Raw genomic sequence first — 24,805 nt, forward strand, 5'->3', positions numbered from 1 at the left:
CTTGGCTCATTGCATAATTGTACTTCGAGTGAAAAAAATTATCTGAAGTCTTGTCAATATGCCACTTCCTCCTCCCCCAGCTTTTAACAGAAGCAGCCTCCAGTGGAATAATCCAAGCTGTGTTCAAGAAGTTGGCAAGTAGGTCCAATTAAATGTGGTTTTACTGTATTCTGGCGTTTGCATATCTAGTTTGCCAAGAAGTAATCTTTCACAAAAAAAAAAAAAAAAAAAAAAAGAAAAAGAAAAAGAAAAAAAATCTGTACTGGCCCAGACAGAGCCTGGATGGTGCAATGCTTCACATAACTTTACCCCATGACTAAGATAATCGTTTTTTCTTAAATAGCTGTGGAAAACGTATCATACATCCATCATACTCCTATATGAATCACAGCACACCATCCTTTATGGAGCTTCTTACATTTATGCATGACAAACTGAAATTCATCTTCATAGCTCTGTTTATTTTAATTATTAAACTCAAAAGGGGTTAGCTTTTAGCCACCTGAGCTTGATGTATTTATTCAGGTGTACTCCAGTTGGATTATCTGAACGAGGCTATAAATGATCCTATTGACTATTAAAGACCGACCTGTCAAAGCTGCAGTCATACACATTCACAACCCCAGCTACCTGAAACTCAGAGGATAAAACGCTTCTCTAAGCTTTGCACATGAAATCCCGGGCATTCTTTCCTGATGTTTTACACACCCTTGATCCCTTAAGGAGGAGCTGACTCGTGTAGCCCCTTCCAGCGAACCAAGGCTCTACATGAACCATCAGCCGTATCCAAAGTCCAGATGGAAAGCTGTCAACAAAGAGACTCCTTCCACTCTGCCTACTACATGATTCATCCCTGGCATGAAGACAGGCCCGGAGATGGCCCCACCACCCTGACTCCCATAGGTGATCCAGGAGAGAAGCACAGGTGCCCACTCCCCAAGTCAGCAGGGAGAAATCAGGTCAGAAAGTGCTGGAAAACACACAACCTGGCCTTTGTTACAAACCATCATGAGCTCATTAAAAACACATGCAGAAATGGTTAAACAAAATTCTCTAAACCTTTTACTAAATTGCCAGTCTATTAGAAGGACTGAGCTCACAGCAAACTCTCCCTTCCAATGTGTGCAATGGAGCAGCTAATGTCCTTTGGACTCTTGTCTATGGCATCAAGCAGAGGGAAGCTTGAGGGGGGGTTGTTTGTTTTTGGTTCTTGTTGTTGTTTTTTAACTTTTTTTAGAGACCAAACTATGAAATACATCAACCAAAATAATTATTTCACCAAACATGAATTATTATAGTCATTGCCTTAAAAAACTTATGAAAATTACAAAATAAAAAGGGAGATTTGGGTCATTATAGCAAGGGGAGAAAGAAGGAAAAAAAATAGATGACTGTGGCTCGAATGCTTTTGTGAGGTGGCATTGCATCAAAGAGCAAAGTGGACACGCTGAATGGGGATTCTGAAGGCATCCAATACTTGGCCCTGTTACGTGAAAAAGTTGGATCGTAAGTTTGACCCGTGCAATATTTACTCAAAGGTTTTCTTGTAAGCAGCATTGAACATAGCAGCATTGCATTCCATTGCATTGTGGCCTTTCACCAGGTGCCTCTTCCTCCAAATGGATGTATTCGCTGTGATACAGTATAGCCATAGATTTGCATTACACCACAACGTGGGCTGCACCCGCACGTAAAAGAGCACACAGATGAGGCGAGGCCTGAGATTGAGATGCTCTGAGCTCTGCTGTGGCATGGACCACCTTCTCCTGGTGAGAGTGGAGTAAATCATTTTAATATGTGTGCCTCCCTGGGGAGCTGTGCCTGTTCGTTATTATATATATTAATCATACTTTTTAAAATACTTATGATAGAAGAGTAAACATGAACCAAAGCTTTCAGTCTTGATTTCTTCAGCCTGAAGAGAAAAAAATATCTGTATCCAACTTAGCCTTTGGACGAGTTAATCACATAGAGATTTGAAAGGGCTTTCAGAGATTTGGGATTTGAGAAAAGAATTACAAGTACAATGTAAGTTATATGAGATGTGCATAGCTAAACACGTACACACCTACAAAACCCACCTGAGGATGTGGAATCTTTTTCATTACTATGGCATTTTAATTTTCACATTTCATGCAGAAACTGCTTTCCTGCTTAATACTGAAATAAACTGGAAACTATTAGTGCTTGGTGAATTTAAATCACAAAAACCCACGTTGAAAAAAGTCCACCTTGGTAGGAAGGCTTTAGGATAAGGAAACATTTCATCTTAGTGCAAAAAAAAAATTATTATTATAATAGTGAGATCACCTCAAATTTGCATAGCATCTTTTCTCTGAAAGCTGAATGCTTTTGCATATTCATTTTCATGTTATTCTAAAGAAAAAGGTGACACGGGTATGGTTATGCTGGGCTTACAAATGGAGAAATGAAGGTATCGGGGTGGGTTTCCTCGGGTGTTGCATTGATAGATCTTCCCCAACTTTCTCTTGAGCCTTCTTTCCAGTAGATGATGCTGAGAGGAGGTGAGAAACATTCCAGGAAACCAAGGCCAATTTTCAGATTAAGTGGAAAAATATTCAATTCTCCCATTTCAGCAGCAAACAAGTTTTGAGGATCCCGTTTGGCTGCCGCCCTCGGTCCATGTTTCATCTCTCCCTTCTGCACGTCCAGCAACAGCTCTGACAACCCTGCAGTGACTAGCTGCAAGGAGCAGTGCCTCGTTGTGGTTGAACAAATAACATGTTTTGGAAACCCAAGCCACCCTTTCGTAGCTGGAAGCAGAGAGAGAGAGTGAGTGTCGGTCAGGAGGATCCTGACAGGGTTTTAGCTCTTGGTGAGCCGGAAGGAGATGGGCCAAAACATGTCCTCTTTGACACCATCAGAGAACGTTCTGCTGTATGTATTTTTTAAATAGTTGATAGGGTCAAAGTCAGGAAAAGAAATAGTATCAATCCCATCTTAGATTCCATTGGTAAACATAGATTGCAGACAATAGTACGGGTAATCATGGTAAATAGATATTTGCATAATGAAAATTTTATCACTTAGGCATAACCAGAATGTTGATTTCAGATTCAGACTTGATCAAAGATGTGCCCAGAGCAAGGAATTCAGCCTTTGTGTGCCTCTAAACAGAGAAAAATTCATCTATAAAATGATAGATACCAAAGGTTTGGGGAAGGTATGAAATGTTTGCAAAGAGCTTTGAGTCCATTCACCTCCCCATGCCTGCTCCTCCACTTTCAGGATGAATGACACGGAAGTCACTGTTGCCCCTTCCAGCTGTAAGTTTTTGTGATGTTCGATCAGTCTCTGTGGAAAAGCATGTGATGCAGCAGTCTGTAAGGGGGATGATCAGACATATACCGTAGGTCTACAAATAATGGAAAACAATTGGGCCATTCTGGCCACTGAATTTTTATAATTTGAATAACAGAATTAGTTCATTATTTCAAAAGCCACCAGGCCAGAATGCAAATTTTAAAATTCAGCATACAGATGTAAGCTTGGGATTGTTTTTGGTTAGAAGGCTTACACGTTCTGTTATGTTAGGAGAGAGAAAAAAAGCATGTATGTACTACTAAATAAGAATAACAATAGGAGGATTGATCGCCTTAGTCTTTGAGGGTGTTACTTGACTGACTTTTAAACAGAAACACTCCAGTCACTTAAAATCCTTCCATGCTGGTCAGGCCTACAAACCGCCTGTCATACTTTGACTAAAATATTATTTTTACTGCAAGATAAGCACCTTTACAAAGCAAACTGAATGCATGCTGACAAGCCCTCCCTTCCTCCCCCTTTTGCACAGAAGTGATTCTAGTACTGCTTTGAGGCATCCCTCAAGTAAAATAACATATAAATAGAATGTGAGAAATCACCACATTTTCTAGACTTCACACTTACTATGAAAAGCAAAACTTCATTGTGACCCAACATATTCCCTAATTTATTTTTTTCTTTTAACCTAAGGATTTCATCCAATTCGATGTCGTGTATTGTCATGAGCCCCTGGAAAATGCCTCAGCTCTTTCATCTGCATGCTCAGCCCTCACTCAGTGGGAATATGCAGTTCGCTGGTACCCAGTGGTAAATAGGGCCCATTTCAAATACAGTGTTCATTTTAAATTTGTTTCGATTTTTTTTCAGAATGGTAGAAAGTCAGACACAAAAACAAACTTGGCTTGAAAATTCAGTTGTGCAATGGTGTCAAAATCACTTGATGCATAAAATTTACCCTCCTATAGTAAATAAAAGGACATTGAGAAACAGAGAGAACCGACTATAAAGTATGAATTTTAGTTTGCATCTCAACAAAAATCAGAACTTAAAGGAATATTCCATCTGCCAGACTTCAGTTTCTTTCAGTTTATTCAGTTGGAAAATCTCAGAGATTTTGGAGACCTCAAACAAATTTTATGCTAAGGGTTCGTGGATAATGACTAGGCTTTGAATATAAACCTGTCCCATTCTCCTCCGTCACATGTGTAAGCATGCGACCTTCTTTCTCAAAAACAGGTAGTTATAAAAATAACTTTTATAAATTAGATTTTCTTGAGCTATGGTTCTCTGCTCAAATTTCTTCTACTTCATAAAGCTTTTAAGTGACATTCAGAAACCATTATAATTAGAAAAAAATGGACTTTTTTACACTAAATACGAATCGTTGGCACCAACGTCTATGGTAACTGTGGCTCACAAACGACGACTACGTTTCTTAAATGTTTTAATTATCTATTATTGCACTGTTGTGCTTTTCCAAAAATTATCCCAATAGACATCCTTAGGAAGCTTTGCTGCCTAGTAAACATGTAATTGGCATTTCAATATTACCAAACAGCTAATTTACATGATAGAGTTCCAAAGACATGGTCCACAGAAAAGGTATGTGTATATTTTGAGGCTGTTTTCAAAAAGAAATTTTAAGAGAGTCAGATAAAAAAAATCTAAATGCTCTCACTTTGATCAAAGATCATTTCAGAGCATTAGACAGACAAAAATGTTAAGGTCTTTAACAATCGTCTCAAAGGCAAACTGCATTAAATATGATTTTTAAAATAAAATGAATGTGTCCTGCTTTACAGTTTTAGGTAATATATATTTATAAATCACACATGATAAGGATACATCCTTTTAAGCTGCCACATATCAAAAGTTAGCTCTGGTTTGCCTAGCATCCATAAATAAGGTTATGCTATTCTTTCAAGTTCATACCATTGTGTATGCATTATGTATTGAAACAACAAATTTAATCTGTCCTATGAATGTTTACCAATATTCAAATACATTTTCCAAGCTCCACTTCAAATTAACTACAAATATACCCTTTACAAACATGAATATCTGGGGCAATATGACTTTTTAAAATTCCTATGTAGTCATATTAACCATACATATTGACATTTAATAAAAGCTACTTGATTTAATGATTAACTACAGAGATTATAACAAACTGTAAATAAGTCATTTCCGTGAATGGACTCTCTCTGGGTGTCACACGGCCTCTCAAAGCCACTCTAAATATCCTCACTGAAACTGTTACTGACTAATGTGCTACATTTTAAAGCCAAATGGGGTTTTCACTCCTTTCCTGCCAAACTAACTAGAGAATGCTCCTATAGCAAATTGCAAGCTTAACTGCAAACCCATTTCCAAAAATTAGAAAAGGAGATACCTTATTTGGCCATATGTGCCCCAAAAGTCAAGAAAAATTTTGGTTTTCAAAGAATTTTTTTTTTTTTGTAAAGTACCTACAGCTAAAGAAAAGTATCGTGACCACATAAACCTAGGAATTATGATGCACAGTAAGTTAGTAAATGTTAGAATCGAATCAGGAAAGTTACCTGGATAATTTTTTTAAAATGCTGATTTATTTCAAGTTCTTGAATATTTTTAGACAAATACTACCCCATGAACCTAAATTACCTGGATGATTAATTCAACAATTTATTTAGTGTAAGCAGATACAGTATAAAGTATTTAGACTTAAAAAGAAAAACTTTTCATGCCATTGTTTCATTTCTGTGACCTCATCCTTTCTGATTACAGTGTTTTAAATTTGGAGTTTAGCTTCTTTCATGAGAATTACAAAAGTTAATTAGTAAAGATTTTTTTAAGGGGTTGGTTCGCAAAAATACTGAAAGTCTAATTTCTAAAGTGCCTCTGAAAATGAATATTTCTAAAAACCTCCCGTGTCATCAATAAAATCTGATTACTTTAGCTATCCTTTTATAATACTAAGGAAATGTAAGCAAGGGTGAAGGTCCTAGACATATAAAATGTTTCTTTTTTATGGAAGTAAACCTACTCAGAGTTGAAAGATAAGTGGTTCTACATTTTAAACCAAGGGGTTATATACAAAGATATTTTGCCGTGTTTTTGTAGGCAAAGGTAGAAAAATTTTAACATAAGGGACAAAATCCTGTCAGTGTGATAAACTTGGATTACAGCCAAAATGAAACTCCTGAAAGCTATTTGCTTTTAAAAACTAAAACTATTCCTTTATTTTTAAAGATGGTATCTTTAGCATTTTAATGTCAAGTAATTTCAGTGAAAAGGACGGAGCTTTTTCTTTGCTGCATTTCAAATTCACACACAATTCACTGTACCTTATCAGCAAATTCAAGCATTGCAACAAACAATTATAACCAAAATTTAGGTCAGTATCTACAAATTAAAATCTAAAATTATCTCAGTTTCCTAGTCAGAGCATGCGAAACTTTTCCTCGTTATAGTGGAAATCAAAGAATGTTTTAAGCCTTATAGGAATAAAATAGTCATGCAATGCAGTGAAGTTTGAGGTCTTAAGACCATTAAAAAAAATCTTATCTGTACAATGGGATTTCTTGAGTCAAGGCTTCAAAGAGTCCGTGTGTGTTTTATACGTAACACGTGGAAGTTCAAGATTTTTTAAGTAGTGTCACTTCTTGGTTAAAAAAAAAAAAAGATTTTTTGATGGTAGTTTGAAAGATTTACTTGGAAAATGAGTATTTTTGCCATTTTAATGTTACCTGTGCTAAAATGCTAATACAGTGTTCTCCTTTTCCCAGCCTTTCAATAACCTATTTGTAGATATTCATAAAAAATGTTAAAGAGAAACTCCATTTGATTCACCAATTAATCTGATAGCATAATTAACCAGAAAGGAAATCCGAAACTAGTATCCTTAACACTTTATACTTCTTGGAGCTTCCCTAGGGTACCCCGAGCACACAATGCTGGAACCACATCACTCTAGTCCATAATTGATTATCTAAAGGAAAAAGAACTTTTCAAAAGTAACTAAAACTATATATTTAAAATATACTTATGTATCAGCCAGATGTCAAAGGAGGGATCAGTTTTAATGGTTTCCAACATGATTACATGATAAATTAATTTCCTCTTTTAAATGTGGCAAATAAAGGATTCCTTCATTTCACTTATCAAATGTGGCAGTTTGCATCATTAATATTCTGTTCTAGCTTTGCAAAGAAAGTTTTAAGAAGCTATTTCTTCCAAATCATTTCAAAATATTGTAAGTATATCCAGTTAAGATTATGTTCCTCACTTAAAATTAGATGTTAGTCCATGGAACTAAATTGTCAAGTAAACGCTCAACATCTTCAGGAAACTGTGAGATACTTTGACCAGTTACTATAGGAACTGAAAATAAAAAGTCCCCTTCCCTCCCTTTTTTATAAGCTTATAACTGCTCAAGAAATTATTCTATGAGGGTCAAATGTACATTCCCCTTTCATGTGAAACAATATTTGGCTGGTTAAAACCAAGGGTAAGTTACATACTTTAAAAATTCTGTTTTAGAAAAAAAAAAAAAAGGCAGGGGGATGAAAATTGGGATTCCAAATTATGTTATTATACTTCATGACAAAATCCCTGTAGCTTCCTATCCAAAGCCCCCAGGTAGTTCGTAAATGGTATATTTTCAAACTTCAGACCTTATACCCCACTTATGTAGAGGTTAAAAATATTGACCTTACTATAGGCCATTGGATATAAAGAGTTTACCTTTGACAGTAAGAATGTAAAATTTCATAGTCATATTTCTATTTAAGGTTGGAAGTTAGAGACAAGCGCAGATTTACAAAACCTCTCTGTGCCTGCTACCTGACTGCTTGCACTCAGGGTTGTTTGTGACAATTCCCCTAGCATATCATCCGCATGTGTGAGCCTTCTGTCAGTTCCCTACCCAGGTCAACCAGCAGTGTTTCTCACCCTGACGTGTACCCAACTGGGTACGCATAAAGTTGGGACAATCACAAAAAGTAGGAAACAGAATTCTTTTAAAGGCCCATGTATTTAATTACATGTTTAAAACTGGAGAATTAAAACCTGGAAACTTTCGAGTTCTCACAGCAACAAAAAGGATGTATATAGCTAATCGTGAACAATTGCATGCCTGCTAATTCAATTGCCTAGAATTCCAGTCATTAGCCAAGCAGTCTTCCAAATTAAAACATCCGGTCTCCTTCAATTTTCCACTTAAACCAGAACACATGAGAATAGATTTGACCAATCAACTTAGGATAAAATTACACATGAAAAGTGACTTATGGTATATATGGATTAGTAGTTGTACAGTGTATTTTTAAAAATCTATGCTGCCACGTAGTTTCATGATTCATGAGTTTCTAGGGAATTACCTCAACATTCTTGATCTAGATTGTGAAAATGGGTCACATTTTTTAAACGTGCATTTAGTATCTTCTTAAGTGACTAGAATGTTTGCACATTTTCCATTCGAGTGATTTAAGGCATTCTAATAATTTCATGAACTCCGATCACAATTGACATTAAAGATGCCAGCTATGACACATATTTAGAATCTATACACTACATAATCACAATAAAAAATACACACAAGAAATTCTCAGTTCATATAATTTATTGCAGTTAGCACACAGTTTAAAAATTCACCAACACGCCAATAGTACAAAACTAAACAGCATTATAAGTTATTCCCCCCTCAGGAAAATAAAACATACTATGATTGTCAAAGCTAGATGTCAGTCTAAGTTTTAGAACAAAGGAAGAATGTGAAACTAAGAAAAGGAAAAAGCAATCACTCACAATGACCACAAAAAGAAAATCCAAAAGAAAGTCCGTTTTCTCACAGACATTGATTGTCTTCTCTAAATTAATAAAAATTATTTTAACATAAACTGTATTTAAAAAAAACTAGAAACTCTTCAAGTAACTAAAGATAATGCTCCAAGGCCATTTTCACAGCTTTTTTTTGTTTGTTTGTTTGCTTTAAATGCCATTACAGCCAAATTAACACACATTTAACCAAATATTTCCAAAACAGTCCAGCAACACACAATGGAGTTTTCCATTCAGTATCTTAAGCACAAAAATAGGCTATGTTTACAGTAGTTAAGGCGATCAAATTTTAAACAAAAGCAATTAAAAAAAAAAAAAAGGGAAAAACAGCAAACGTTTTCCATGCTACTCCCATAGACCTTATTTGTAAGTGCAAGACAGGAAAACAAACACTGTGCAAAATGCTTTTGCCTTGCGTGCTGGTCATTAAAACCACACGTTAGGCTGCAGCCTCTGCTGCCGCAATCCACATAGTCTACTAACCCCCTTCCCCATGTCAATCAAGGCAGTCCAGTCCTTTCAGCCTGGGGCTTTTTCAGTCCATAGAATCTTTTCATGAGTTGGGGGTGGAGGGTGGTGGGGGGGGAGAGTAAGGGAGGGAGGGTAAGGAAGAAGGGGAGAAAAAGAAAAAGGGAGCAAACAAAAAAAAAAAAAAAAAAAGAGAGAGAATGACCTATTGTCAACTTGTGCAGTAGTTATTCTAAAAATGCTCAACTGGGTAAATGTGTACACCTAAACTCTGAGCTGGCATGGGTTTTGTGCAATTAGAAGTTTGTTATAAATGCACACTGCACATGCAAATCTTTAAGCCGTTTGTAAACATTTATATTTTCCTTGTTATGTAGCGAAGTTATCAATTTGCAGCTTAAGTTTTTATTCAGCTTAACAGTTTCAACTTAAAGACAGTGGGAAAGTCAATTTAAATTATATAAAATAAAAATAAAAACAGTGCATTTACGTTCTTCATAACACCAGGTTTTTTTCCAAATGGTGCTATTTTTCTAAGGAAATTAAATAATTTTAAACTCACTCGTTAAAGTTATACAATGCAAACAAAGACAAAAAATATATTGAAACTCATGCATTTCTGTAGCGTTAATATTTACTTTTCAAGACTCAACTAAGAGCATCAACACAACCTGTCAAGTTCTTTGACACCCCCCCAGCCCATGTAATCAATTACAGTATACAATAACAGTAATTCACATTTTTAAACACACAGTTCAACACTGCTGAAGCTGCAATATCCTTTTTCATCCCAAGCAAACCTTCACAAGACAGTGTCCCAGTGATCCCAGTGTAGTTTCAGCATTTCTCTCACTGGGAACCGTCAGAAAACCAGAAGTTGCCACAGAAAGTTTTAAGTCAACTGCTTGTTTAAAAATAGATAATCCAGCATTTCAGAAATTTTCCATTTGGGTCTAAAAGCATTCAGGTTTCCAACAGCCAGAAAAAATTCATGCAATTTGAGACATATAAAGAGGCTAATAAAACTGGAGGGAATTTCTACTGAAAAAAAAAAAAAATTGTTGGGGGGGAAAAAAAGAGCTCAAAAGACAATGCAGTGTTGACAAAATTAAGCCATATGAAAGCATTTTGTGATAGGACGATTCGTTTAAAAGGTTCTTATTGGCTTACTTCCCCTACCCCCTCAAAGGAAAAACACCTCTCTATTCTGACTTGCTCTAAAGTTTCTTTTATCAGAATGCTAAATTAGTGAGATTCTCATGCTATTCTAAAGTGCAAAAACAAGTTAATATCCCAACTTTTTATTTCCAGGAAACAAGACTGCTTTTAGACCGTACCACAACTATATAGAGATCTATTTATATATATGTATATATATATATATATTATTTATATATATATAAAATTATTTCCAAAGTTCTTGAGAGCTATCTTCTAAGGTCCAGTCTCTGACAGTAGGCAAGCTCAGTGCTTCGCTTTTGACCGACAAGGAGTTCACCAACTCACAGTGGAACTTGCGAATGTGTCTGTACAGGTCCCCGGACTGCGTGAACCTGCGCTCGCACCACTTGCAGGCGTGCGGCTTCTCGCGGGTGTGCACCACGGCGTGGCGGCTCAGGTTGTGCGAGTACTGGAAGCTCTTGCCGCACTGGGTGCATGTGTAGGGCTTCTCCCCCGAGTGAGTCCTCTCGTGGCGCTTGAGGGTGTACATGCAAGAGAAAGTCTTCCCACACAGCGAGCACGTGGGCACGTTGACATCGGCGGCGGGCTTGCTGCGGATGCCGTCCTGCTCGCGGAAGTGTGTGCTCAGGTGGATCTGCAGGATGTGGGGGCTGGGGAAGACCTTGTTGCACAGGGGGCACATGAAGATCTGGCCCGCGGGGCTCAGGATATTGGAGACGTAGGGGAGCAGACTGCTCTCCATGCCCCCCTCCACCTGGACGCGCTCGCTCTCTGGGGTCATCATCTCATCATCGCTGGCTTTGTCCTCCCGGTCCAGCTCCCTCAAGACCGAGTCCTCCCTCAGAGGAGCCAGATGGGCCGGCTCATACTGTACCCTGTTATTAGTGCTCACACTTTCTTTCACAGTGCTATGTTCCATGTCATAGTCATTAGTGCCAACATCACTCTCATCACAGGAAGCCTCTTTCTCCACCTTCACCTGCACCAGGTTGCTTCTCAGCACGTCCTGTGAAGAGAAATAAGAGCTGTTCAGATTTTCAACTCCTGAAAGGCTGGACTTGACAGACAGGTCCAGCACACAGTCAACATCTGCCGAATCCCTCACGGAGGTGACAGACCTCTGGGACAAAGACTCTGTTGAGCTGCAGGGGCTGGCTACTGTTTTTCCAGCTGCTGTGGCGTGTGGCTCTGCCTCTCCGCCAGCCTGGGGGATGCCTGCTGAGTCTGAGGGCAATCGCATCCACATGTTCCCAGGCTCGGCCGCCAAGTCCCTTTTGCTGGGCAGGATGTTCAATTTTTCATCTTCTCCTTCATCTTCATCACTGGGCAAATCGCCTGCCATGTGGCTGCTGCCATCGGAGAGACTCTCGACTTTGTCCGAACAACTTGAAGCATCTTCTTCCTTTTTGGTGCTGTCTGCCTCCGTGGTAGCTTTCTCTTTCAGCTTCTTTTTGCAGACTTTGACGATGTCATACATGTGGAGATAACTGGCAGCTGCTAGCACGTCTTCAATGGGCAAGTCTTTGAACTGGAGTTTCCCTTCATACATGAATTCAAGCAGGAGAGCGAAAGCGGGGGCTGTAACAATGTCGCTGTTCAGATGAACAATGTCTCTTTTGTCCAGCTGGTCCTTGTAAAAGAGGTGGAAATACATGCTGCATGAAGCCAGTACAGCGCGGTGCGCTCGGAACTGGGCATCTCCCACCAGAACAGTGCAGTCACAAAGAAAGCCCTGGTGCCTCTGCTCGCTCAGACACTGCAGCAAGTGTCTACTATGGTCTGGAAACTCCATACTGTCTTCATAACCTGGGGAGAGAGGAATTTCTCATTAGAGCCTGGTCAGGAACAACTTTTCAGTGCTCTAGTCCCCATATAAAAAAATTAATTCCGCCTTGGCCGCCGTGGTACATGTCCCTGAATTTCAATCAGGCTTATGACCCAGCACTACCAAATCACACGGACGAGACCTAAACGCGAGAAGGAAAACGTGCACTTTCTCAACTCCTTACCCCCGCCGGACAGCCTCCGACGCATCTCCATCTTCCCTGAACCCAAGCTTTCAAAGCCTTCCTTTAACTACAGTCTCTCACTAAGAATAAGAATTTAGATCTCTTTCAGAAGAAATTTAACTAACTCTACTTATCAAATTATGTCCTACAAAACCTACAAAATAGCTTTAATTTCAAAGGAAACAACTCATATAATAAACAAAGAAAGTCCCAAACATATCCTGGAACATACAAGAAAACTTGTTCAACCATCCTTTTCCTTTTATTACTTTTGCTACTTGACTGTACTTAGAAAGCACAGTTTAAACACACACACACATTTGGCTGATTCAAGAAAAAAAAAATGAAATTGCATAATTAGTCCAGAAATTAGCAAACAACTTACTTTTAAAGTCAGAGTGGTACAACAAAAGCCCTGTGTATAAAAACAGATGTTAATGCCTTCAGATTTGCAGGTACAGCACACATGTGCGAGATCAGGAGCTGCACCAGCAGATGGAAAAGATCATCTTTACTATGAACAAATCCAAAGATTTTTCAAAATGAACTGAGAAAAAAATTGTTATATTTCTTCGTAGAAACTGTACTTTTAGAATATTAGGAACCAGAGGGGCTTTATTTAACTCTGAAAATTCTCATCTAAACTTTGATCCATTGCAAGGCAAAATGAATTTCCTATTAAAATTAATTCTAACTTTTAAAAATAAAGGCATATAACGCTTAAATAAAACTCAAAAGCTTTACAGGTTCAACTGTTTTTTTTTTAAAGCCTTTTTAGAAAAAGAGAAACTTTTTCCCCCCCGGTTCTGCCTTACCTCAGCCAACAGAAAATACTTTGTTTCAATCTAATTTGATATAGTTTTGTTTTCCCACTAGCTTCTATTCTTGCAAATATTCATCATTGCCCTGGTTTTCTGATGAGGGAGAGTGAAATGGACGGAGGGGAGAGGCAAAGATGTACAAAGGGTCAGAATTCAACTGCAGTGGGTCAACTCCTGAAAAAGAAAGACCCGACTTCCCCTTTCCCGTGACCAGAAGCAAGGCTCCACACCACCCATCTCAGCAAGTGCATTTTGGGAATAGATACACTTAATTTAATATTCAGAAATTACTTCCCTCCTTCTTCTTCTTCTACACTTTGCCCAAGACAGACTAAAACTTTATCCTAACCCCAAATACATTCTGCAAGATGCCACTGCTAGAATAAACTAAGATTTACAATACAATCACTTTAAGTGCCCCACAGCTAACATCAATCCTAATCCTTGAGAAGGCTAAAAATAAAGATTGGAGGGCAGCTCACAAGGTAGCCGTGATCAAATTAGGAGGCTGAGAGGACAGAGAGGGACGAAGAAGGAAGCTTATAAACATCTGATCCAGCTGACTGTGGCCATATGGCAGCTGCTGCCCAGATAAAGAGATTAAGAATAGAGGAGTGCGATTACAGCTGTCTGGCCAATTCAGGCAGCTCAAATCTACAAGTTCTAAATTAGTCGCTAACACAAAAACTCCTGCAAATAATTATTGTTATGCTGAAATAAAAGATCTCTTAAATATATATTTGAAAGAGAAGTGAGGAAACCAGTCAAACTATTCTCCTGGGGACAAAAGTTTTTTTTTTCTTCTTCTTAAAAACCTTCAGTTTCAAAAGCACTACAGCTGTATGTTTCAGCAGTGCTGTTCAATGTTTTGAAGAATAAAGTTTCACAGTGGAATTAATTACACAACAATCTAGCTTCTTAACTAGAATAATCTTCTCATATAAGTTTGAATGCTGGATTCCAGACAGTTTAGTATTTCCCCACCACCACCATCCCAGTCAAATCTAAATAGCAGTGAACAACAAAAAAGCATTTTAATCCAACGTGATTTCCAAAAGCAGTATTTTAAAGCCTTTCTTAACATTTCAAAACTTGACATATTTCTGTGTATTAAAGTTATTTACTCGCTCAAGTAAAAGGGATAAAAAATTAAAACTAAACAAGCTCAAGACTTTCAACTCCAGTAAGATGTTCATTTAATACTCAATTTCATATATTATTCCTAAACTGGGTTAGAAAAGTAATGTGATTTTTAAAATTAAATAAACAAAACACCAAAACAGAAATATGCTCAATCTAATCTCTTGCTACTCCTACCTTTAGGACACATAAACCTGATTAAGTCCTTTCCTCTGAGTCCTGCTGGCTCCAGGTCTGTTACATCGGTGGAAAAAAAGCAGACTGAGAGAGACAGATGCAAAGTGGAGATGATGTTAGAGAGGAATGAGATACCTTCTCCACCACAGATCCGCACACACTAACTCCCTGTCTGTGTGTTAGAATAAAAGGCTGAGGGATGGCAGGCTGTCAGCTGCTCTGACATCATGTTCAGATGGAAATGCTACCTCCAGCTGTGCTCCTTTTAATGCCATATGCTACTCCTCTACACTCCTGCCACCAGCTTTTTCTTAGGAGAACTTTTCTCTTCTGTTAGTATAAACAAAATACTTCAAAGTCTTCCTTTTTTTCCAAACTTTCTAACAGAAGAAATTGAAAAACTCAGCATATGGAGTTCTACTGTATTTATGGAATAGCAACACTTCTGTCTTAAGTTGGTGGACTGGCTTACATACTGACAGCACACTCAAGCCACGGTGCTATTCAGGAAATCCAGATTCACTTTTATTTAACTCCAACGTTTAGCTTCTAAGGCAGTTTAGGGATATTTTTAAACCAACCCATTTGACATCTCCAGTCCCATTTCAACATTATTACCGCACTTTTTTTTTCTGCTGAGACAATGGTATACATGTCTCAAACGTTGGCAGACTTCTTCAGAACCATTACTTCGGACTGGTTCACCTTATTATTTCACTCTTATTTAATGACTTATCTACAACTACCTTCTCAGAAAAATTTCCTACACTGCCACAGTCAATGCAAATTTCAATTCTCAGTACCAACAAGCTGAAACTGCACTTTCTGAAATCCTGGAAAGTACTTCAGTTCAACAAGACCAATTAATAAACTGATACAACCTGCTACAGTCACTTAAAATGAATGCTGCACCTGCATATCTGATCTTTCTGCTCAGAAAAAGCAGAACCTTGCCTTCCCCTTGATCTGTGTCCCTTAACAATCTTTTTTGTGTGTGGGGGGGGTGTCACTCTGTCATGTTTAATGATCACAAGAAAATCTTTGTGTGGGGGGAAGCCAGGTCTAGTAAGTTTGAGAACTTTTCAGCCAGAGTTTGTGGGTCTTTTCTAAAAGCTGATGAAACTGTAACGCGACCCGGGCTGGGCTGACCGGTGCCGGGCAGGGTGCTGCGACGTCTCTGAATGTCAAATATATCTCCTCAGACTCTTGGGAGGGCGAGGGGTAGAAAAGGAACTGGGGCCTGAGGCGTCAGCGTCCCAGCCCTGGTGATAACCACTTCGTTCCCATTAGAAAGCCGTGGCGGAGAGTTAAATAGTAACAAAACCCGACGACTCTCCTGTCCTTCTCGCTTTCCCAAAGTCACAAACCTAACTTTCTCCAACTTCGCGGTGAGTGACATAATTATGAACGCTTAGTCCAGGAGACATCCTTGGGCGATCAATTTCTTTCCAGCCACACCACCTATTCTCCATAAATGCCCTCGCCCCATTCCAGTATATCAGACATTAATCACCCCATTTACCCAGTGGGGTGGGGGGTGAGTGACAGTTTAATGAGTCCCAAGCACCGCAATGGGCCAGCGACTCCCACTCCACAAATCAACCCCTTCACGTCTCGCTACCGCGGATCCATAGAGATTTCGTGAGGTTGGGGTTTTGTTTTTCAGAGAGGTGGGGGCGGGGATGCCGAGTGGGGAAGCAATGCAAATCTTTACGTAGTTCACCGTGCATAAAACACACGGGGAAAGAGGAAGGTTAAAGCCACAGGGAAGGAGGTGGAGGGCGTAGAGCCGGTGCAGCAGGAAAACACCTTCAATAACAGAGGAGAAAACAGAGCCGGGTCACGGCAACAAAAGAAAAGTCGTAAGAAGCAGCCAGCCGGAGGAGGGTGGTTGCTACCGCTTCCCCGACGCCGCGACGCGCGAGCCCCCGGGGCCTCCGGGCAACTGCACCAGCCCGGGAGGGCCCCCTCCCCTGCCGGCCCCCTCCCCCGGGCGCCACTGCAGCTGCACCGGTCCCCGGAGCCGCGGCCGTCCCGGGCGCCACTGCAGCTGCGGCGGATCCCAAGCCCCCTCCCCCAGCCTGCCGCCCTCCGCACCCGAGAGGCGCCACCGCAGCTGCACCGGCCGGGAGCCCGCCCCGCGCCGCAGCTGCACCGGCCCGCGGGGGCGCGGCGCGGAGCCGGGAGCCCGCACCCCGCCCGACCCCGCAGCTGCAGCGGCCCGTCCCCGCGGCCGGGCCTCCCGCAGCTGCGCCGCCCCCCGCCGCCCCAACAGCTCCAACCACACAAACTAACTCCACTCGCGGGGGCGCCCCCGGCCCGGCCCGCCCTCCGCCCGCGCCGCCCAGCCGGCCGGGGCCGCACAGCTGGCGCCCCCCGCCCGCCGGGGTGCCGGGGCGCGGAGGGGGCGCCGGGTCAGGGGCCAGGGGCCGGCGCCGGGACTCACACGGAGCGGCCCTAAGTCACCGCGTCCCCGCCGCCGCCGCGTCCTCCGCCTCCTCCTCCTCCTCCTCCCGGCCGCCGCCGCCGCCGCCGCCGCCGCCGCCGGACTTGGTGGGCTTCCTCCGGCTCTTGCCCCCCTCCCTCCCGGCCCCCCCGCCCCCCAATCCCGGCTCCGTCGCCCGCTCCCCCCCCGCCCCTCCCTCCCGCCCACCCCCGCTGGCAGCCGGAGGAGCGCGGCGGAGCGAAGAGGGCCCCACTCTCAACGGCTCCCCATGGCAGCAGCCCAGCGGCGGCCGCAGCCTGCCAGACACAGCGAGGGAGCGAGCGAGGGAGCGAGCGCGGAGCCGCCGGGCAGGGTGGGGGGGCGGGGGCGGGGGGGCGGGCGCGGGGGAGGGGGAAGGGAGGGGGCGGGAGGACGCACCACGCACGCACGCGGCGGCGCCGGCCAGATGTTCCCCCCACCCTCAGTCCGCCCCTCTCCTTCCCCTGCCTCCCTCCCTCCGGGCGTTGGGCTTCTGCGATTGACCGAAAGCGGCTGGACCGGCGCTCCCCGCCCGCCCCCAGCCCTCAGACTCCTCCAATGGGAGGGCGGCTCTTCGGGAAGGCGGAGGGGGTGGCGGGCAGTCGTCGGATTGACAGGGGGGCCCAGCCAATGGGGGTGGCGAGCCGGAGCTGCCCTCCCGCGCGTGCCAATCGCAGGCAGCAACTGTTGGGGTGGGCGGGGCTCGGGCGGGCGGGGGCCCGGAGCGAAGAGGCACGGGGCGGAGTCCTCGGGCGCAGCGGCGGTGGCAGCAGCGGCGCCCCTCTGGGTGACTTGGCCGTGAGAAAGTGAAAGGAGCCCGCAGGCGGCGGCGACAGCTGCGCTGGGAGGGGCTTGTTTCCAGGCTCAGAGGCCCCGCGCACTCTGGGGGTGCGGAGCGAGCTTTTCGGTGTGCACCGTGACAACCACAAATACACTTTTAAACGTAGTGGGGCTTGGCTGCTGCGAGTTACGCAGGTATCCTGGAGAGGCAGGGCACCCGGGGACACGGATGACTCGAGGCCCTCTTCGGGTGTCTCTCTCTGCTCCCTCCCGTGGGGGTGACGACGCCCGGGTCCTCGCCTGCCCGTGCGCAGGGGAGCGGGGCCGAGGAGCGCTCTCCCTCCGTCCTGCGGCGTCCCGCGCCCAGGTGCACATCGGGGAGCTGGGGACGTGAGCAACTCAGGCAGTTTCTGGGAGTCGTTCTTACGTCATCATGTCACGGGCAGAACAGGGCAGAGCGCCTGCCTTTCTCGCAAAACCCTCCTGTCCGTTGTGTACTTACACTGTTACAAGTAAAGACTTCCCCAACTGACCAAATTTTAGAGCATTACAGTAAAATTGGTACTTGCAGATGCCTCAGCTTGATTCCTTAATTGATACGTATCTAGCCACAACTTTAAACTGCCGAGGGACGATGTAAGACTGCTGTGTCGCTTTTCTTTCCTTCAAATAAACTTTTACTCGGTACCTGTTCTTGGCAATTAAACTGCGTTAATCACAGCCACAAAGACGTGGAAATGTTCTGCCGTGAAGAAATTGGAAATCGTGTTGAGGCAAGAATTACAAGTAAAAAGTTGAATAACAGGTGGTGGGGGAGGGGGAATGGCTGAAGAATATAGGAAAACAAAACAAAACAAAAACCCAACTTCATAGAGAGGAAATCAGTTCACTAGTAATTGTCTAATGAAATGTGTTTAGTCTTTGCTAACAGAACCCAGACTGGCAAGCCTGTTGCTAACCAACTTGCCAGGAGACCTTTCAACTGGGCAAAATGTGCTTTCACTTTGTTCCAGGTCAAATGGGTAAAGTAGCTTGAAAGTATTGTGTGGGCAAATCAGACATGTTGAATTGCTAATGAAGTAAAAACAGGAGCAGACAGAATTCCTGGAACTGAAATAGCTTTGGGATATCTTGTTAGAAACAGTAGTGATGTGTCTACTTTTTTCTCAACCCTCTACGCCCTCATGATTCATCACTGAGGTCAAGGATATCCTATGAGAACTCGAGTTTTTGTATTCCATGAAGGCTATTGTTGTATCTGTGCTGTCGATGAATTCTAGGTCTTTTCAGTCTAGCGGTAGAAGGCCCAATTTCAGTCTGACCTGTTTCAAGGTAGGGAATAAATGTTATTCAAGAATGAAATATACAGGCACACAAAATGAGATGTGAAAAGTGCATGTTTCACCAACAAATTCAGGGAAAAAGAAATGTTTGCATTATCAAAGCTGTTTCTCATCTACTAAAAGTTAAAATTAAGGAGAGTGACAGATCTCTAGATGAGTAGACATAAAGTAATTGATAGTGTCAGGATATTAAACAATTCATGAAAATATTAGGACACTCAGATTATCTCCAAAAAGCTTAGAAACTCAGCTCTACTGCATCTAAAGCCAAGGCATAGCTGTAACAAAATGTTTTATAGAATGTACCTACAAGTGGAATAACAGCCCCAAAGATGTGCAGGAGGAGACATTGCTACATCAAAAACTAACCTCTGTGTGTGTGTGTGTGCACTGTGTTTCCCTAACAGTCATTACTAGAATCCATTTTGGGAACTGAGCAGTGTGGCCAGGAAATATAGATTAAATGGATATTTAAGGAAGCAAGTCTGTTGCCCCTCAATTGCTACAACCATTTTATACAGAGTCCCTTAGTGTGACTGTCTTTTATGCCCTTTTTTTCATATTTAAATAAATTGTTTTTACTCTCTTTGTTTTAAACTGTCTTATAAACTTATCGTACAAATGATACTTTTAATCCTTTGGAAAGTTATCACCATGAAAATTGTAAATAAAAGTAGGCTGGTATCACAGGAGTCGTAGTACAGAATGAGTACTATTTTTATTTAATGCCCATTGGAACCATGGAAGGTAATAAGTAAAAGTCTAAATATCCCCTCAAGTAAGCACCTCAAAGTAGGGTGTTTACCACGATATAACAGGCTTAGCAAATTACCATGACACAAAGCTACTTGACAGAGTTTGTCATTTTTTTGTTTGTTTTTTAGCTAATAATCTATACTTCTCTCCCGCCCCCCACAGTGGGGGGAAAAAAGGGCAAAAAGTATACATTCTAAGCTCTTGGGAAAAGATACCATACTTTCTCTCGGGAGGAATCCAATCCTGTACAGTTCCAGGTAATCCATACTTTCCTAGGTGTCCTGAAATTAAGAGTGATACAAATGAATCCTCCTTGCCAGGGAACAAGTTTTATGTGCTAATAACATATTCATTTCAACTAATAACAATTTAATAGTATAAAATGTTGATGGATCAAATAAAATTTAATTTGATGAGCAACTCCATAAAATGAAGGTCTGACTTTTAAGTGTGAACCACAGCTCAAATCTCTGAAAAACCTCAGTGTTTTTATTACACTTTATGCAATAGGTCACATTGAAAAAGTTATCTTGGAAACTAGTTTTTGGATATTGATGTTTTCTAAATGTATTCATTTCCTATAGGAATGGAATTTTTCTTTAAAAATTAGGGAGGCAAACAATAGTAAAATAGCAGGTATTTGAAGGTATTATATTGATAATATAATAACTATAAAATCTAATAAAATGTAAGTAGAGGTCAAACTGATTTTGAACCTAGAGAGGAAAAAGACACTAAACTGGAAAGTTTGTTCAAGCTTCTGTTAAGCCCACTCATTTTCAAGATCAGAGCATACATGAAATTCTATGAACTTATTTAGATTTTTTCTCTCTGTGTCTGTCTCTCTCCTGGCATGTAGAAATGAACAGGTTGATATGGTCTAAAGGGAAAAGGAAACACTGAAATGCAGTTGAGACAGTGATTTTAAAAAAGTAAATGAACAAACCAGAACACACATCACAACAATAAAGTGGACAGGGAGCATGTTTTATATAGCATCTTTCTTAAAATACGTATTTTATGCATTTATAATTCTCTATAATATATTCTAATCTTATCTATAAAATATAATTCTGCAAAGCACATTCTATGTCAAATCGTTCCCTGGGTTATAAATTCTATGATACTTGAATCTATTTATTAAATTCCTAAACTGTGGTAAGCCCTAAATTGGAGATAATTCAGCCTGATTCTCAGCCCTGGAGACAGAAATAATGTTATAAACTCTTGATGAAAAGTCCTTAGCAGGTTTGCAGCAGGCATTGGTGGTATACCAATGAAAGCAGAATGAACCTACACCAGTGATTCAAACCTGCTGAGGCTTAAGGACAGAGAGGAGCAAAGGATACAGTCTCCCTAAAACTCTTTTTCCTGTGTAGCCAGTTTTTTGTTGCTTACTGTAAATCAGTGCTTTCACAGACAGCATAATGGCTGAAGGAGGCCAATAGTTCAAGCTTGGTTGGGACTAAGACAGGCCACTTCAAATAATTTAGGAAAAATCAAGGAGGTATTTCAGTAACCACCCAACTCACAACCCTCTTTTCATTCTTTCTCTCTCCCCTCTATCTCCTCCAGTCTCCCCATAAAATACATTATACCTTACAGCATATGGAAGAAAAACATGCACACAATGATGCCTTTTCTAGTTAACTTTGTGCTATAAATATATTCATCATTCACTTTGTATATAATCCCAGGCCACTTTTGAACCCCAGGCTGGCTGGCTTCCTTGCTACACAGAATGCCTTTGTGTCATTCACTGGTGGGAGTTCAATCAGTTAAAAATTATTTAAAGGCTATCCTAAACAAAACAAATTTCGAAAGGCAAGTCTACCATCCTTAAAAATCCCATGCCTTCAAATACCACATGTTGGAGTTAATCTGTGGTGTCGAAGGCTGCATTGCTTTGGATCGTTAAAAGATGCACTCATTTCATCTGTGGGCTTTTTAAGATTTACCATTTAAAACAACCCAACTAAACATGTGACTTCCAGATGAGTAAATTCTATTGAAGAAGGATTTAATATGAACCTTTGATATTCAGAACCTCTTCTTCAATAATGGAAGTCTTCAGGGGTATCAATTGTGCTAAAATGTTGTACAATATTAGTAAATAGAAGTTGTTTTGTTCAAAATGAGAGGATAAAACTTCTAAATATTTGAATGCTAATACTCTCACTTGTATTAAGTTGCTTAAATTGGAGTCTGTAGAAATTCAGGTTGCAAATGAACTTAGAAAAGGTGAAATGAACAGAACAAGAGAGGTTACCAGATAATATTGATGCCTCACACCTACTGTGTGTTAGCTGCTGTGCTTCAGACCCAAAGACACAAACAGCATGTCTGTCTGCATTCTCCTCCAGGCAGAGATTTTTCCTTCCCTTTTGTGCTTGCTTCACTCTTGAAGGCAGCACCTTCTTGGATTTAAACCAGCAGAAAGGAAAATGATAAATCTAGAAGTTATTTACTAAGAACTTAGTATATGTTAAGGAAACTGCATTATCATGGTTCTTGTTAAATTTCCACCATGTGCTAGGTGCCAACAATACATAAAATAGTATCATTCCCTCTTATATCTTCATTATGTATATATAAATGTCATTGTGAATCCACTGGACAAAGATGAGATTTCATTTTTCTTTCAGTGACTAATATGTTGCTGATGCCTAATAAGTTTTTACCAATCCTAACTACTGTAATAAGATAAAATTGTCTTAATACAACTCTTTGGTTATAAAGAAATTCTATAAATTTAACACAAAAGTCTTGATACGTACCAAATTCAAACTATTCCCGGTAATAAGAGCAGACAGAAGGTTAAATCTCACTCCAGAAATTTACTTCGCCCTTAGCAATAACATGCAACTCAGGAAGTTACTTCTCTTACAAAGAACTAGCATTTATGCCTAAGACTAAAATGATTATTTTTGAAGTACCCATTTTACAATGCAAATGTGTATCTAAATTAAACTCAGTAAAAATAAGCATTTTAAATTGAAGCTGCAGTAATAGCTTTATGGGAGACAATAGGAAAAGTGGTTCTTGAATATGAACTCAGAGAATGCACATTTCACATTCCTTCTAGGGGCCTGGAAGCTTTCTTTGTTCTCTGTCTCTGTACATAAATGCATTGTCACATGGTTTAACTGAAAACCCATTACTCTGAAGTCACTTTATACAACTGAGGCTGCTCAGCAAGGTCATGGCAAAAATAAAAAAAAAAAAAATTGGGGTTCAAAAAAGGAAACCGGACTCACAACTGGTCTGCAATGCCATGCCGTACCTTAGCACTTGGGATATGGGACAGATGCAGGAACACAGGCTCACTAAAACACACGGGGACAAGAGACTGCGTGACAGAGACACATGCACAATAGGGCATTTTAGACAGAGACAAATGACAGAGTAGAGCAATATATGGGACAAGAGCTTTACAGGGACGGGAGGGCTGTGAAGAATGGTGAGAAAATGGTGACAGTACAGAAGAAGGAAAATGGAAGAAGGGGAAAGAGAAGGAAAGATCCCAGTGGGAAGTGATCTATGGTAGAGGCCATGGTGGTGGCGATGGTGCTGGCAGAGTTGGTGGTGGCAGCAGCAAGGTAAATAAAGCAGAGATGTGAATACTTCTTCCTGGCTCTGCTGATGTATGGCACTATTTTTTGTCTTGCAAATTATTCTTAAATAATACTTCATGAAATAGCTGGCCCCAAAGTAAAGAAGACTAGAATATACTCAGTTGATTTTGCCAAGAGATCACTTGATAAAAGAATAAAGAATTTTTAAAAAATAATGTAGGCTGTACTCAGCATTTAACTCTTTCTAGACATGAGGTTGCTACAATCAAGGCAAGGTGTGTGTGTGTGTGTACTCACATGCACACTCATATACCTAAGTCACTAGTTTGGCTGGTTTTTCTGGTAAGATTGGCTTAATATGAACTAGGTTTTTCTTAATAGAGATAAGAATTTCATAGCACATTCATTGCGTAGTTTTAGGTTGACCTTATAGGGAAATTGTAGGTATGTGTTGACATTTCATTGAGTAATTTGAATTATATGTTAACCTAACTAATCACATTTCAGAAATAAATTCATTCCTTTAACAGCCACTGAATCCTTATCATGCATCAGGCCTGGTTGGAATTACATCAGCCTCTGTACAAAACATCTGGCCTGGCTCATCACCAGATGCATGAACTAGCATTGGAAGGAAGCACTCTTGAACTACTTTGATAAAGTGAACCAGGAAAATTCCCATTGTCAAAGATACCCACTCTGTTTTTTTGTTTTTTGTTTTTTTGTTTTTTTTGTTTTTGAAAAGGAGTCTTGCTCAGTTGCCCAGGCTGGAGTGCCCTGGCCCAATCTCGGCTCACTGCAAGCTCCGCCTCCCTGGTTCACGTCATTCTCCTGCCTCAGCCTCCCAAGTAGCTGGGACTACAGGCGCCCGCCACCACGCCCAGCTAATTTGTTTGTATTTTTTTAGTAGAGATGGGGTTTCACTCTGTTAGCCAGGATGGTCTCGATCTCCTGACCTCATGATCTGCCTGCCTCGGCCTCCCAA

At 41.1% G+C, this 24,805-nt stretch overlaps 1 protein-coding gene across 5 annotated transcripts; it reads right to left on the reverse strand.

The window, feature by feature from the left end:
* Positions 1-8,869: 8,869 nt before the first annotated feature.
* ZBTB18 (zinc finger and BTB domain containing 18) lies at positions 8,870-17,658 on the reverse strand. 5 transcript variants are annotated; one of them, XM_065541207.1, is made up of 3 exons: positions 14,903-15,064; positions 11,874-12,561; positions 8,870-11,761 (listed from the first exon to the last, which is right to left on the reverse strand). In XM_065541207.1, the coding sequence occupies exons 1-3, from the start codon at positions 14,913-14,915 to the stop codon at positions 11,752-11,754; spliced, it is 711 nt and encodes a 236-aa protein (XP_065397279.1). In that variant the 5' UTR covers positions 14,916-15,064; the 3' UTR covers positions 8,870-11,751. The 5 variants fall into 5 exon arrangements, with proteins under 5 accessions (XP_065397279.1, XP_045246989.1, XP_045247000.1 ...); XM_065541230.2 differs by having other exon boundaries at positions 10,935-11,155; positions 11,188-12,561; XM_045391054.2 differs by lacking the exon at positions 14,903-15,064 and adding an exon at positions 17,349-17,658 and having other exon boundaries at positions 8,870-12,561.
* Between the last annotated feature and the right edge of the window lie 7,147 nt (positions 17,659-24,805).

The sequence above is a fragment of the Macaca fascicularis genome, chromosome 1 (assembly GCF_037993035.2).
Source record: "Macaca fascicularis isolate 582-1 chromosome 1, T2T-MFA8v1.1".
Taxonomy (NCBI): Eukaryota; Metazoa; Chordata; class Mammalia; order Primates; family Cercopithecidae; genus Macaca; species Macaca fascicularis.